At 43.8% G+C, this 13970-nt stretch overlaps 2 protein-coding genes across 2 annotated transcripts in view; one reads left to right on the forward strand and one right to left on the reverse strand.

Annotated features, from left to right (window-relative positions):
• Positions 1–244: 244 nt before the first annotated feature.
• LOC146868105 (uncharacterized) overlaps positions 245–13970 on the reverse strand; it is a 29355-nt gene continuing 15629 nt past the window's right edge. The window contains exons 2-3 of the mRNA XM_085608952.1: positions 12106–12219; positions 245–373 (exon numbers count right to left, since the gene is read on the reverse strand). Of these exons, the coding sequence (XP_085465078.1) occupies positions 12145–12219 (75 nt within the window). The 3' untranslated portion in view covers positions 245–373; positions 12106–12144. The remainder of the gene's footprint in view (positions 374–12105; positions 12220–13970) is intronic.
• LOC146868106 (uncharacterized) overlaps positions 9102–13970 on the forward strand; it is a 230857-nt gene continuing 225988 nt past the window's right edge. The window contains exon 1 of the mRNA XM_085608951.1: positions 9102–9283. The gene's annotated coding sequence lies outside the window, so the exon portion shown is untranslated. The remainder of the gene's footprint in view (positions 9284–13970) is intronic.

Genomic DNA, 13970 nt, shown 5'->3' on the forward strand with positions numbered 1-13970 from the left:
AATAAAGTCTTGCCTATTTGTGCTCCTTTGCATGTTCATGTACTCAAGAGGTCTGCTGCCCTCTCAAATTCCCTTTTTTTGCACTCTAAAGGCGTTTAAAACTCAAACCCCCCCCCCAAAAAAAATAGATCTATACACACACACACACACACATATATATATATATCCAATCCACCTTCCGTAGTACCAGCCGGTACCACCAAAGACACGGACAAGTATTCGCTGGTGCAAAATAGTGCTCAGTTTATTTTCAAACAAACATTGTTCGGTTCAGTCCAGACGCGTTTCGACCGTCACAGCGGTCTTGATCACATGACTTCACTTCACCGAACGTGACTATTTAAAGGTGCGGAGTACCCAGTTGCGTGCTTTCCTATGGACATAGAAAACATACTCATTCCGGCTGTTGTTACAAAACCTGCAAAACTTTACGCAGACAAATCCAATATGAATGATTGCAGGGCATATCCAGAAAAATAATATAAATAATCTACATTCGTTTAAGGCATTCTGGCCATAATCATAAATTCAATAAACATTGACTTAATGCATAATGCTGCTTAAATATCGCTAGACCGTTGACATAGCTCAAGTTGATATATTGTGCCTGCACTGTAACGCTTTGCATGTTGCATTAGGTCATTATTAATCCCGTAAATGGGAACATTCCCCTCTGGGTATGTGCAAATAACGCATATTATGTGCAAATAAAGCAAATTGTTAATATATGTGCAAATACAGCAAAGAATGTGCAAATCCGCAATATAATGTGCAAAAAATGCAAATATCATACTTAATGCTCTAAACATCATAAAAAGACTGAATTTTTCTTATAAAATAATCTGGATAGCTGTATGAAGATACTATGTCACACTATGTCTCTCATAGGAAATGCACTGGGTATCACATATAAACACGTAGATATAATCAAAATTAAAACTCAATTTAGATCATTATCTACAAAATTTCAACAGTGTCAGCCTAAAGGAAGCTGTTTTCCAAATCACTCTTACCCTTGTGTGAAAATCTATACCTATAGTAATGGTTTTAAGATCTAACATTACATAATGTGATAAAAGAGTTTCAGTGTTTACAAACTTGCAATAGTCAGAGAGATATATATATAATCTACTGGCGGTCGCCAGTAGATAGTTATAGTTAGGACCGTGTTTCCATAGGTAATCCGCAACATTCTATTTGGAATAACTTTGGCGCCGGTTGACGAATCCTCGCGAAATTTTAAAAATAGGTGGGGCGCTCCGCTCCGCTCCTACCCTGAAAGTCTCGGGGGGATTCGTCAAGCGGGGGCTGAGAAAAAAGGGGGGTCCCAAAACGCGTTTTCCCCATGCAATTTTCCATAGGGACATTTAGTCCAAGGTACAGCCCGAACGGCTGAACAGAATTACTTGAAATTTGGCAGAGAGGTAGTCCTCAGCTCAGGGATGTGCCTTTTGCATATATGGAGTCAATCTGTTCAGTATTTCCTGAGAAAATTGCAGTTAAAAGCACATACATATCTATAGCCGCGCACCGTGCACGCACCGTGCGTGCACCGTGCGAGCACCCTAACGTGCGCGAGCGTAATTCTGATTGGTGGTTACATGTTAGTCAACGTTCGAATCGGTCGAAATCAGGAAGTGTCGGCCGCCATTTTGTTTGTTTTCAGTGCGAGAGTGAAAAAGGAAGGTGGCGAACGTGAAAAGGGGGCAGGGTGGAGAGTTCCTGACCCCCTAGCCTTTGTCAGGGGGTCCCTGAAGGACCCCGAAGGCAGAAAAAAACATTTTAATTAAAAAAAAAAAAAAATCGTGGGGGTGTAGTTTATTGTAAAAGAAATATATATAAAAAATAATAATACATACATAACTTAGCATTTAAAAAAACGTACAAATTCCCTGAAAAAAACATAGGTTTCACACACGTTATAGTTAGGAATTAGCATTTAAAAAGCCTTGCAAATTCACTTAAAAAACCATAGGTTTCACACATGTTATAGTTAGGTGGATATTTCACTCGTAAAAAACCAATGAAATTCCCCCGTTATAGTTAGTTCAGATAACTGTAGGAAGGTGGATATCTGACTATGGTTACCCCCAACTTTTTGCCTAGTGTCTAGCTGGTTTTTCGACTTAGTTGGCCTGAGATCCTGCCATTCAGGGTCTCAGGCTGTCTGCTCTCTCTTTAAAATGGACTCCATGTACCCTAGGTACATTCCCAATTGGTAAGGATCACCTTATTGGACCCTGTACAGTGTACCCTAGGTACCCAGGGCATAGGTGTACCCTAGGCCTCCCAGGGGCTGCAGCATGTATTATGCCACCCCTGGTCTGGCCTTCCAATCAGACACAACTGGCTGATCACTCAGCTGGGGCAAGGTCGTGTAATCACCCCTTGCTTAGATATAGTATGCCTATATCTACCCTTATATATAGACACATGTGTACCTATCAGTCACTCCTATGGCAGGCCTTAACAATCCTGGAGGCAGAGTGCTTGGTAACATGTGAGATGGTGCTCTAGCATGATGTGAGCCTGTCTGCAGCTTTCGGAACCATGTCCTTATAGCTGTTCTATGATATCGCCTACCATATACTCTTAAAGTGCCTTATAATCTTAAACGGTTATGGTAACTATGGTTTGGCTTTATCGAAACATGTCGTGTAAGGTGTCTAACACTGTGGAATAATACCTCCATACCATTTCTGGACATGAGGATATTATTCCCCCCTTCTAGAGGGAAAGACATGTTAAAATCATACTTCAACTGTTAGCCTCTGACCAAAGCCTCAGCATCACAAAATGGATGCTGCTGCCACGACACAAGTCTGACCTCCTGCTGCTGGGAGTGATCCCAGCCAGGGAGGCCTGGACAATAGGTTTCCTGCTTGGGGAGGTGCTAGCACCTCCCCAGGCAGCCTTTAGTGTATTGGGGCAGGGTGGGCTGAAAGGAATGAGACATGCCTGGGGCACACAAGGTGTTCCTTGCATAGTCCAGTTCAAACCGGCGCTGGGGCACTCCAGCCCCAGCTCTGGCGCGAAACTGGACAAAGGGAAGTGGGTGTAACCACCCCCTCCCAGGTCCCACCCATAAGGCGTGACCTAGCAGGTATCCCAGCCCCCCAGATTAGTATAAGAGTGGGAGTTGGGCCTCAAGAGATTAGATTATCCTGAACCTGCAACTTGAACAGAAACTCTGGACCTTCGACATTCGACGAAAGAAGAAGACTGAAGAATCTCCCTTGTGGCCAAGGAGTGGCTACCCTGTGCAAACAGGCACCATCAAGAGACTACCCTTTGCTTTGCTAAAGTTCTACGAGGGACCGACTGCAGAGCCTGACCAGAGCCTTGACTTCCAGACTTCTCCGACCCTGATCCACATCCACAGCAGAGCTGAGATCCGTGGAGGCGACGAGAGACGTGGGACCGGCTACCTGGAAAAAGTGGCTAGTATCTTCCAGCGCAGCTTCTGAGGCACCCTCGAAGTTGTGCACCGGGGATTGAGAAGCCCCAACCCCAAGCACCATCTGCACCGAAGACCAGCCCCCCACACTCCACGAGTCCTGCGTGGGGCCCTTCTGCATTTTCCTGCTTGCCGCGTCTGTCCGGTTGCTTGCCCGCTGGCTAGTGGCCTTTGTGACGACGCATCCTGAAATCTTCATCGCTGGTTTGGCTCCTCCAGACTGGCTCCTGCTTCTTTGAAAAAGAGAAGCACCCCAGACCTTCCTGGTCTGCACCAGAAGCAAGTCCTCCGTTCTGCGTGGGTTCCGCTTGCCAAGGCTTGGTGAGTCGTAGTCCAACTTCGACGCAGCCGACAGCAAGAGCCTTTGTGGGACAGCTCGCCTCCTGGTCCTGGTCGTCCTCGACGTTCCCTGGTCCTCGTGGCTGCAGCGACAAGCTTCACCTTCACCTGCAATCTTCACGACATCGCCTGGTTCCTTCCTGGTTCCACGTGGTCACTGGCTAGTGACCTTGACTCTGTCCCTTCTGCTTGCAGGTCTCCCCTCTTCGTGATCCCAGCCTTGGGATCCACCGGACACTCTTCACTGACTGCCTGTCAGCATCTTTCTTCAGGCATCCATAGGAGTCGACGACGAAACCCGACGCAACTTCACCCCTATGCACCCGCAGCCTGTGGGCTAGGTAACTTGGGTACTCCGGTGCTCATCAGGATAGTGACTATCCTAGTGTCTAGTTTTCCCGTCTCGACTTCCTAGCTACTCCGGAAGTGTCCTAAATCTATCTATTTCTAAACTGTGCTATTGCTAGTGACTTTTATGCATTACGCGTGAGTGTTTCCACTCTGCACCTGAATCCTGTGGGCCTCCCACTTCCTAACCTTTGGTAGTATAGTGTAGCCCCAGCGATTCCCTAGGCCTAGGCCTATCCTATTTCCGTGAAAGTGGTCCTTATACCACTTACTTAGTATATGGTTTGCGTGGCCCCTAGGGCCTAACTGTATTACTTACCTGTGTTACTTAATGTATGCATAAATAAGACTGTGTTGTACTTACCTCTAATCTCATAAAGAGTGCTGAGGGTTTGACTAGAATAAATACCCTTTATTTTATATATATATCTGTTGTGGTGTCCTTTCATTTGGTATTCAAGGGATTATATATGGTATCACAGCTGGCTTCACATGCCATTCAGAGTTTAGCCTAAGACTGCTCTTGTCCATGCTACCACTAGGATAGCTGGTCTATAAGGTTGACTTTACAACCAATCACCATAAGGGTATTTGGACTGATATAAGGTGTGCACTAGAACTAGTGACATCATACATCAGGCCAACTTCTCACAATAACTATAACTCGCGCGGCCGCCACTCTATCACAAGGATGATGTCATCGGTGATGTCATGAGTGATGCCACTGACCATGTCATGAGTGATGTAATATGTGACGTCATGAGCAGAGGATTGCGGGCGCGCGAGTTACAGTTATCTGAACTAACTACAACGGGGGAATTTCATTGGTTTTTTACGAGTGAAATATCCACCTAACTATAACATGTGTAAAACCTATGGTTTTTTAAGTGAATATATATATATATATATATATATATATATATATATATATATATATATATATATATATATATTTCCAAAAAAGAACACCCACCTTGGAGAGCCAACTTACGTAGTGTCAATCTTTATTCTGTGAGGCTGCCTTGCTGAACAAACCATACGTACAGCAAATGTCTCGTCAACAAGTCCTTACTCCTTTCGGGCATCCTCGCGCTCTTGCTCACAGGTGCCGACAATGAGGACAGGCAGGTTGCCGCATCTCTTATACCCAGCATTCTATGTTCCGTGGTGGGCATATTTTGCATAGTGCATGTTGGTATATTGAGTTCCTTAATTTGCATTTGCCTTGTTGAATGCGGCTGCCGTAAACCCCATGAAAAATTCTTACCCCAGTGGGTTGCTGTACCAGATGGGGCTTGCTGCAAGACTGGAATGTCCAAAACAGAGGACACAACGTTCCGTGTTGCGCTGTGAAATACCTGCGCTCGGACCCGCACATCCGCGGGAGGGCTCTCCGCGACCCGGGAAAGGCCACAATTAATATTTCCAAAAAAGAACACCCAGCTTGGAGAGCCAACGTACGTAGTGTCAATCTTTATTCTGTGAGGCAGCCTTGCTGAACAAACTTCATACGTACAGCAAATGTCTCGTCAACAAGTCCTTACGCGTTTCGGGCGTCCTCGCGCCCTTGCTCACAGGTGTCGACAATGAGGACAGGCAGGTTGCCGCATCTCTTATACCCAGCATTCTCTGTTCCGTGGTGGGCATATTTTGCATAGTGCATGCTGGTATATTGAGTTCCTTAATTTGCATTTGCCTTGTTGAATGCGGCTGCCGTAAACCCCATGAAAAATTCTTACCCCAGTGGGTTGCTGTACCAGATGGGGCTTGCTGCAAGACTGGAATGTCCAAAACAGAGGACACAACGTTCCGTGTTGCGCTGTGAAATACCTGCGCTCGGATCCGCACATCCGCGGGAGGGCTCTCCGCGACCCGGGAAAGGCCGCAATTAATATTTCCAAAAAAGAACACCCAGCTTGGAGAGCCAAAGTACGTAGTGTCAATCTTTATTCTGTGAGGCAGCCTATATACACACACATATATATATATATATATATATATATATATATATATATATATATATATATATATTACCTACTGGCGGTCACCAGTAGGTAGTTATAGTTAGGACCTAGTTACCATAGGAAAATCGTAACTTTTTTTTCCCAATAACTTTGGCGCCGGATGACGAATCTTTGCAAAAGTTTCAAAACTGGTGGGGCGCTCCGGTCAGCTCCTATCCTGAAAATTTGGGGGTGATTCGTCAAGCGGGGGCCGAGAAAAAAGGGGGGTCCCAAAACGCGTTTTCTCCATGTTATTTCCCATAGCCCGAACTGCTGAACGGAATTACACCAAATTCTGCAAACAGGTAGCCCTTGGTTCAGAAAGAGACCTTTTTTAAAAATGGTGTAAATCCGTTCAGTAGTTCCTGAAAAATTCAAAAAATAGAGGTCAAAAAATCAATTTCCCATAGGAAACTTTAGACACAGTTAAAGCAAAAACTGCTGAACGAAATTACACCAAATTTGGCAAAAAGGTACTGTTTGGCTCCGAAAGCGACCTTTTAAAAAATGGTGTAAATCAGTTCAGTAGTTTTTGAGAAATTAAGAAATAAAGATAGTGATATCTATGGCCGCGGTGGATCCGCGCACCCTCCCGATCACGAGCTTCATGCTAATTGGCTGTCAACATTCCACTTCCAGGAAGTGTTGACAGCCATCTTGTGCCTCGGTAGAACCTAGGCACATGAAAACAGAAAAAGAAATGCGAAAAACAGGAAAAGGGGGCAGGGTAGAAACACCCTGACCCCCTAGGCCTGCTCAGGGGGTCCCACAAGGACCCCCAGGGCCAAAAAAGCATTAAAAAAAAAAATCTGCGACATTCGCGCACCCACTGCGAATTTCAGCCGAAAAAAAACAAAAAACGAAGCGCGGAGGCCTCCGGGTGGGCCAGGTCCCAGGGGCAGAAAAAATGGCTTTGATTTTTTACGTTGGGGGGCATCCAAGCTCCCCCAAGCCCTGGGGACCGTCACCCCAGGGCTTTTTTAAATAAATTTGCGGGGGGCCCACGGGCCCCCCGCTGCCCCGGGGACCACCACCCCCCGGGGCTCTTATTTTTTTAATTATTCCTGTGTGGGGGGGCTCGAGACCCCCCCACATGCCCCGGGGACCACCACCTCCCCAGGGCTCTAATTATCAAAATTGGGGGGTTCGTGACAGACCCCCAAGCCCCGGGGACCACCACCCCCCGGGGCTTCTCAAGTGTTGGGAGGGGGGCCGCACGGCCCTCCTCCTGGAGCTCTTGATGGCCCTGGGGACCGCCATCCCCCCAGGGTCGGCTCCTGCAGTGTCACGGGGCGCCCACCCCCGGGACACTGCTGTTTGCAATGACAGGGCAGGAGCCACCTGTCATTGCAAACTCTTCTTTGCTTCATTGAAGCGAGAGCAGGGAAACTAGGGACTATCATATGCACTCATACACCTATATAAACACTCACACACCACCACTCATCCATAGAGGTACTCACACACCTAGTCAGTCATGCAAATAATTAATCACACTGCCATTTACTCACCTATACAGTAATACACACACCAGCTCAATCACTCATACAAATACTAGCACAATCTTACGCTCTTATACAATCACTGATACAAGCACACAGTCATCCATACATCCACTCTCAGAATCTCACACTCTCACTTATAGCCATTTATATAATCCAACACACATATAAACTGCCTTTCACATATGTAGTTACTCACACATGTACCACTGAGATATACATTCACTCACTAACACACCCATACACACACTCCCCCAACCATACAGTCCATCACAGATGCACTCTTGAAGCCATGCACCCAGTGAATCACCCACTCACACATCTTTGCACAGAATCACACACACCCCACCCACATAAACACTCAGGTACCCATACAAATACTCAGACAACCAATCAATAACACATATAGACACTCATGTAGCTATTCACAAATCCATATAGCTGGTTACACACCAACAGACAGACGGATACAGACATTCACACAGTTTAGTCACTAACCCATGCATTCAGTAAGATACGTTTAATCACTCACTTATAGAGTCAGTCATGCACCTACTAAATCATCAATTCAGACACTTATACACCCACTCATTCTTTAATACGCCTTTCCCTATATATATTAAACATATTTAAACTTCGCAGAAACACACAGTCACTGGATGATGTCATCAGTGATGTCATTTGAGATGTCATCAGTGATGTCACCAGTGATGTCTCTGACCATGTCATGAGTGATGTAATATGTGACGTCATCAGCAGTGCATTGCGGGGGCGCGAGTTATAGTTAGCAGAACTAACTATAACGGAGGAATTTCTATGGTTTTGTACGAGTGAAATGTCCAACTAACTACAAAACCCACGAAACCTATGTTTTTTTTCTGTGAAAATATATATATATATATATATGTACCAATATTTTGGTCTTCGGCTGTTGTTTGAAAGGAATCAGCAATTGTTTTGGATATATATATATATACATATTTCTTCGCAAAAATAATAGCGCGGCACTCCTCTTGGTGATTTGATGTTATTTATTTCAACTCGTGTCTTTCTCCTACGCGTTCCTGATCAGAAACTACGGTTCGAAACGCATAGGAGAAAGACACGATTTGAAATAAATAACATCTAATCACCAAGAGGAGAGCCGCGCTATTATTTTTGCGAAGAAATAAACTTGCGAGACTTTGCCCTGGTCTCGACGCGATATATATACATGCCAATGTGTACTTGGCTGTACATTTGTGCCCATGGCTCTTCCTATAAAATGAGATCCTAAACATTGATGTTTGTTTAGCTCCACCACAGAATGGGCGTTCTCCTCTTCCCCGCAGGCCTGTTCTGAGAACTGTTACAGCCTGAAACTAGAGCATGGGAAGGGCTGAAGCTAGTTTGGGGGGAGGGGGGAGGAGTAATCTGCATTTCTGTATCAGCCTTCTAAAAGGATTGCTGCTTAATTGAGACTGATGCAGTGCTTCTCCAAGGACAGCATTGAGGCAATTAATTATCAATCCATTAACCTCGTGGAAGACTCGCACAGGCTGACCCTTCCACCAAAACAAAAGGATACCTCATCTACTTCTCGATCCGCTGAATATTTCATGGGAGTGAGATTTTTTTTGCGGGGTATAAATGAGGTAAGCAAACAGCTAAAAACAACTAAAAACAAACAACTAAAAAAAGTAAGGCTTTGGTTTTTGGAGGACCAATGTAATTCCGACACTCGATTTATGGCTTGGAGACATGTTCGATGTGGCTAACTTTGAAAAAATGATTTATAAATTAAATGAAAACTCAAGTTCAAATTAATCACATATGGGGTTCTTTTGTAGGATCATGATGACTTTGTTTATATATTACACATGTGATGCCACTGGGTTTACATACTATTTTTGTTCTCTTGTAGTATTACTTTTTACTTTATATTGTTATATGTAGCAATTGTCTTTGTGTGGAACTCAGGTCCTTGTAATTCTCTTTTGTTTTTTGATTCTCTTTTCTTCATATCTTATAATGTACCCTTGGCATTGTTTGTTTATATGACGCTACTTGATTGTTGATCATTGTTTATATATTTTTTGAAAAATGTGATAAAGAATTGACACACAAAAAAAAGTAAAGGCAACAGAGCTTTTTTAAAACAAAATATTTCAGTGCAAAACAGGTTAGGGGAGGGATTGAAACAACAGGAAGTCAAGGAGAAAACCAAGGTCCAAACAGAGGAATTCGGAAAGGGGCGGGGGGGGGTAGGGCGTGGCAGCAGAAAAACCACAGAGGCAAGAGAAAGCAATAGGTGGGAGTTACAGAGGAGGCCATCAAGCTAGAGAGCGTACGGAGGTGGGTGGCCAAGAAGCATACAAGGGCGATAGATAAAGCTCATGCACTCTCATGGAGTGCTTCACACATTTTTTTTTAAAAAGAGTTCCTGGAAAGGAAGCAGTCATGGAAGACTACAAAGAACCATTTAGAGATATGGGGAAGAGGATATGTTCCACAGGAGGGATAAACACAAGCTGGAATGGCTAACGAAAATAAAGTCCGCGAAAAGACAGTAAGCAAATGTGGATGACAAATTGCAGTCAGTGGTAAGCAATGGGCAGAATGCTTTCCCTAGGGCAGCCATATTCATGTCTGCAATATGTCTATCTCAACAAGACTGCTATCTGGTAGGCTTTAACCTAAAGAGAGGTAAAGAGGGGAAAGAAAAAGTACTGGCACACTTTCCCTGGCACTAAAGTGCACTTCTTTTTAGGTGGATGTTAATATGCAACCAATAATAATGCTATCAGCCCCAGTGCAGGAGAGCCAATGGCTGAAGTGGGCTGACCCACTACCCCATACTGTAGGCTGCAGTGGGCGGAAGGAAAATGTGAATGACAGGTGAACAGATCTATGAATGATGAGTGTGGACCCAAAGCCCATGCATGTATTTATTTTTTTATTCATGATTGTTTAATCTGTCTCTATATCAGATTAAATAAATTTGATTCGGATGCAAAACTGCATTAACTGTGCAAAAGGTGAAAGAGGCAGAGAACTGAATCAGTACACTGGAAAACCCAGAAAGAAGTGTGGCTCTAATACAGTTTTTTTGTTTTTTAAACAAATTTTATTGGTCAAGCGGCACATGTACAGCAGAGCCCTGTAACCCAGCGACATCTGCACAATTATAACATATAGAATTGACTTTGACATTTTTCCACTACTATACCCAATAAGACCTTAAAGGAAATACAACATAAATCTAACGCCCCCCTCTCCCCCCAAGTGCACTACCCATCCACCCCGACTGGGTCCTCATAGATATTGAAAGTCAAATTGCCCACCTGGGGGCCCACCCCGCACCCCACTCCCAGAGTTCCGGCCAAGCAGCCCAGATTTTATAATCACTAATCGCATTCTATAGAAACCGGGTCTAGGAGCAATCCCCGATAGGGCTCTAATGCTGTTTAAAATAAAAGAGTGCTTGCCAGAACTGAGCACCAGTAGAAGAACATTAGGATCATAGATGTCTGAGTAAGAAGCACAGATATTTTCTTTTACAATTGACTGCCTTGAGATATTTGAGTTCAGTCGACACAAAGACTACAGCTCCCATGAAGCACATCAAAGATGAACAAAAGTTCCGTATTACATAAATGCGAACCTTAAATATAACACTCAAAGCAAGCTAGCTCACTACCACTGTTGACCAAACATCACACTCTCAGCAAATGTGCTTGAAAAGCCCCCTTCACCAAAGTTCAAGTCAGACAAGAACTCTGCCATACGTCCCACACTTAATCATACAAAACTTTATAAACCATTCATGATTACCACAATCTTTTCAATAAAAAATATAGCCAGGCAGACAGTGCTCAATTTGAGATGGTGGTTGCAGGTGGGCCCTCTGACGCTTCTTTTTTAGGACCCGCACTTATTTTTCCACAATAGACTTTGATCAAGAGCAAGAGCGAAAAAAAACACAAAAGGGGGAAGGAAGGAGGACAAAAAAGACAGAAAACTGTGACAAGGAGAAAGCAGGGATAAAAAACAAACTGAAAGAGTGAAATAAAGACGTAGGGAGTGTCCGGTGGTGAATTTGAGGCGTGGGGTGGAATCAATGCAGCGCAGCCTTGGTATTCAGCACCTCAACCTTCCATAGTGCTGCGCCTAGGGCATCTGAGCAAAACTTTGGGCCACAACACTTATTCTTTTATAAATGAAGCACTGGAGCCACACCTATTGCATTTCTCAGTAGTCTTCTCTGTGCTCCTAAAAGCATGCACTGTTTGTCTTTTTGTCTTTCTTGGAAATGAAAAATGAAAGTGAGTGTTTGATTTGGGAAAAGTGCAGTTCAAGGACTGAAGACATTATTTGGCATTTTTTTCATAGCAATTACTGTAACATATGTTAAAACAGAGGTGTTTCGGGTTTGGTGTTTATATCCTGAAGAGAAGATGAAGGAATGGTTTCTTACCTGCAATCCCAGTTCTCTCCCAGGGAATCTCCATTGAAGTCATAAGCACTGAATAGTTCCTCCCACATGCGGGGATCCCAGAGCACAATTCTGTGGTATATCTTCTTTTTTGTTCTGTAAAATTTATTGGTATTTATAAAGAAAACACATACAAACAGACCAACATTGCAGAGGCTCTGTGATGCAAACAAAGGCTGTACAACCCAGGAAACCATAAAATATGGAATTGGAGAAATACGTACATGAGTAAGCTTGGTAGGTAACAACCATCTTGCAGGTAAGAAACAGAAATGCGAAAATAGAGATATTTGCAGCAACTGGAAGCATAATAAACTAGAACTCATAGTATATCTTCTTACTTGTAAATGTTTGACTTTCTTCAGGAAGGCTTGTAGAAACACTTGAGAAGAACATTATGCAGCCTATAAGAAAGGCTACAAAGGCCTAATTCTTCAGATTGTGCTTAAAAAAGGTTCAAGAAACTCATATATATGTATATTTCAAGCGTATCATTTGTAAAAACTGCTTAAATCTCATTCACAATCCCATTTTGTAAAAGTAGAAATATGAAACGTAGCAGGACAGGGTAGCCCTATAGGCTGTCTACATGAGTGTAAAAACAGCGTCTGTGCCTTTAAGGACCCAGAGACCATCAGTATCCCATCATGCCCAGCAGGTGGCAGTTGCTTCAGTTCTTTTTGAAGAGATGTGGCAGGGATAAATAGGTCCAATAATCGCCTCTGTCCTCTCCAGTGCGGAGGCAGAAGAGTTGTATATGACTTTAATGGAGATTCCAATGAGAGAGAACTGAGATTACAGGTAAAAAACATTTCTTCTCTCTCAGGGGATCTCCATTGACATTCATAAGCACTGAATAGAGTAGCAAGTCCATTCCCACCAAGAGCGGTGGAAAGAACAGAGGAATGACCAAATGACCAAATCAAGCAAATACATTTCTCAGGGAGGACTGTCCTACTTGAGCACCTGTTGTAGCATCCAAGTCCAAACAATAATGTTTCGTAAACGTGTGAACAGATCTCCACGTAGCTGCTTTGCAGATTTCAGCTATAGGGACATTCCTCATCAAAGCGGCAGTAGTCGCTTTGCCCCTAGTAGAATGTGCCTTAGGTCTGATGGATAAAGGCTTATTGGCTTTTTGGTAGCATAAAAGCATGCAAGATACTATCCATCGGGAGATGGATTGTTTGGAAGTTGCTAGACCTGTACGGACCGGGCCGTAATTTATAAACAATTGGACCAATCTGTGTAAGTCTCATGTCTTGTCTAGATAAAACTTTAAGACTCGTCTAACGCCAAGGAAATTGAGAGTTCTTGATGCCGGAGTGGAAGGATGCTGAAAGAAGGTTGGTAAGGAAATCGTCTGATTAACGTTAAAGTCAGAAATTACTTTTGGAATGAGTTTCAGGCGAGTCCTCATTACTAACTTATTGGAGTGAAAAACGGTGTAAGGTTCGTGAGAACACAATGGCTGGATTTTGCTAACCATACGTATTGATGTGATCGCTACGATGAAAGCAGGATTCCATGAGAGATGTTGCAAGGACAATTTGTGATTGTGTTCAAAAGGGTCTTGCACGAGGCATGATAGAACTATGTTATGCTCCTAGGGCATAGAAGGACGCCTAATGGGAGGAAAAACCTTTTTCAACCCTTCTAAAAAGTCTTTGATCACAAGGATTTTGGGGTGAGCCATATGGCCTCCAAATTTCCTTAGAAGATCCGGTCTGCGCCACAGCTTGAGATGTGGATGCTCTGACCATGAAGAAGGTCCCTGAACCACCATTGACGTGGCCACTCCTGAACAATCAAGATCATTCTGGCTCTAGAGGGGATTGGCGGAATCA

Source organism: Triturus cristatus, chromosome 1_2 (genome assembly GCF_964204655.1).
Source record: "Triturus cristatus chromosome 1_2, aTriCri1.1, whole genome shotgun sequence".
Classification (NCBI taxonomy): domain Eukaryota; kingdom Metazoa; phylum Chordata; class Amphibia; order Caudata; family Salamandridae; genus Triturus; species Triturus cristatus.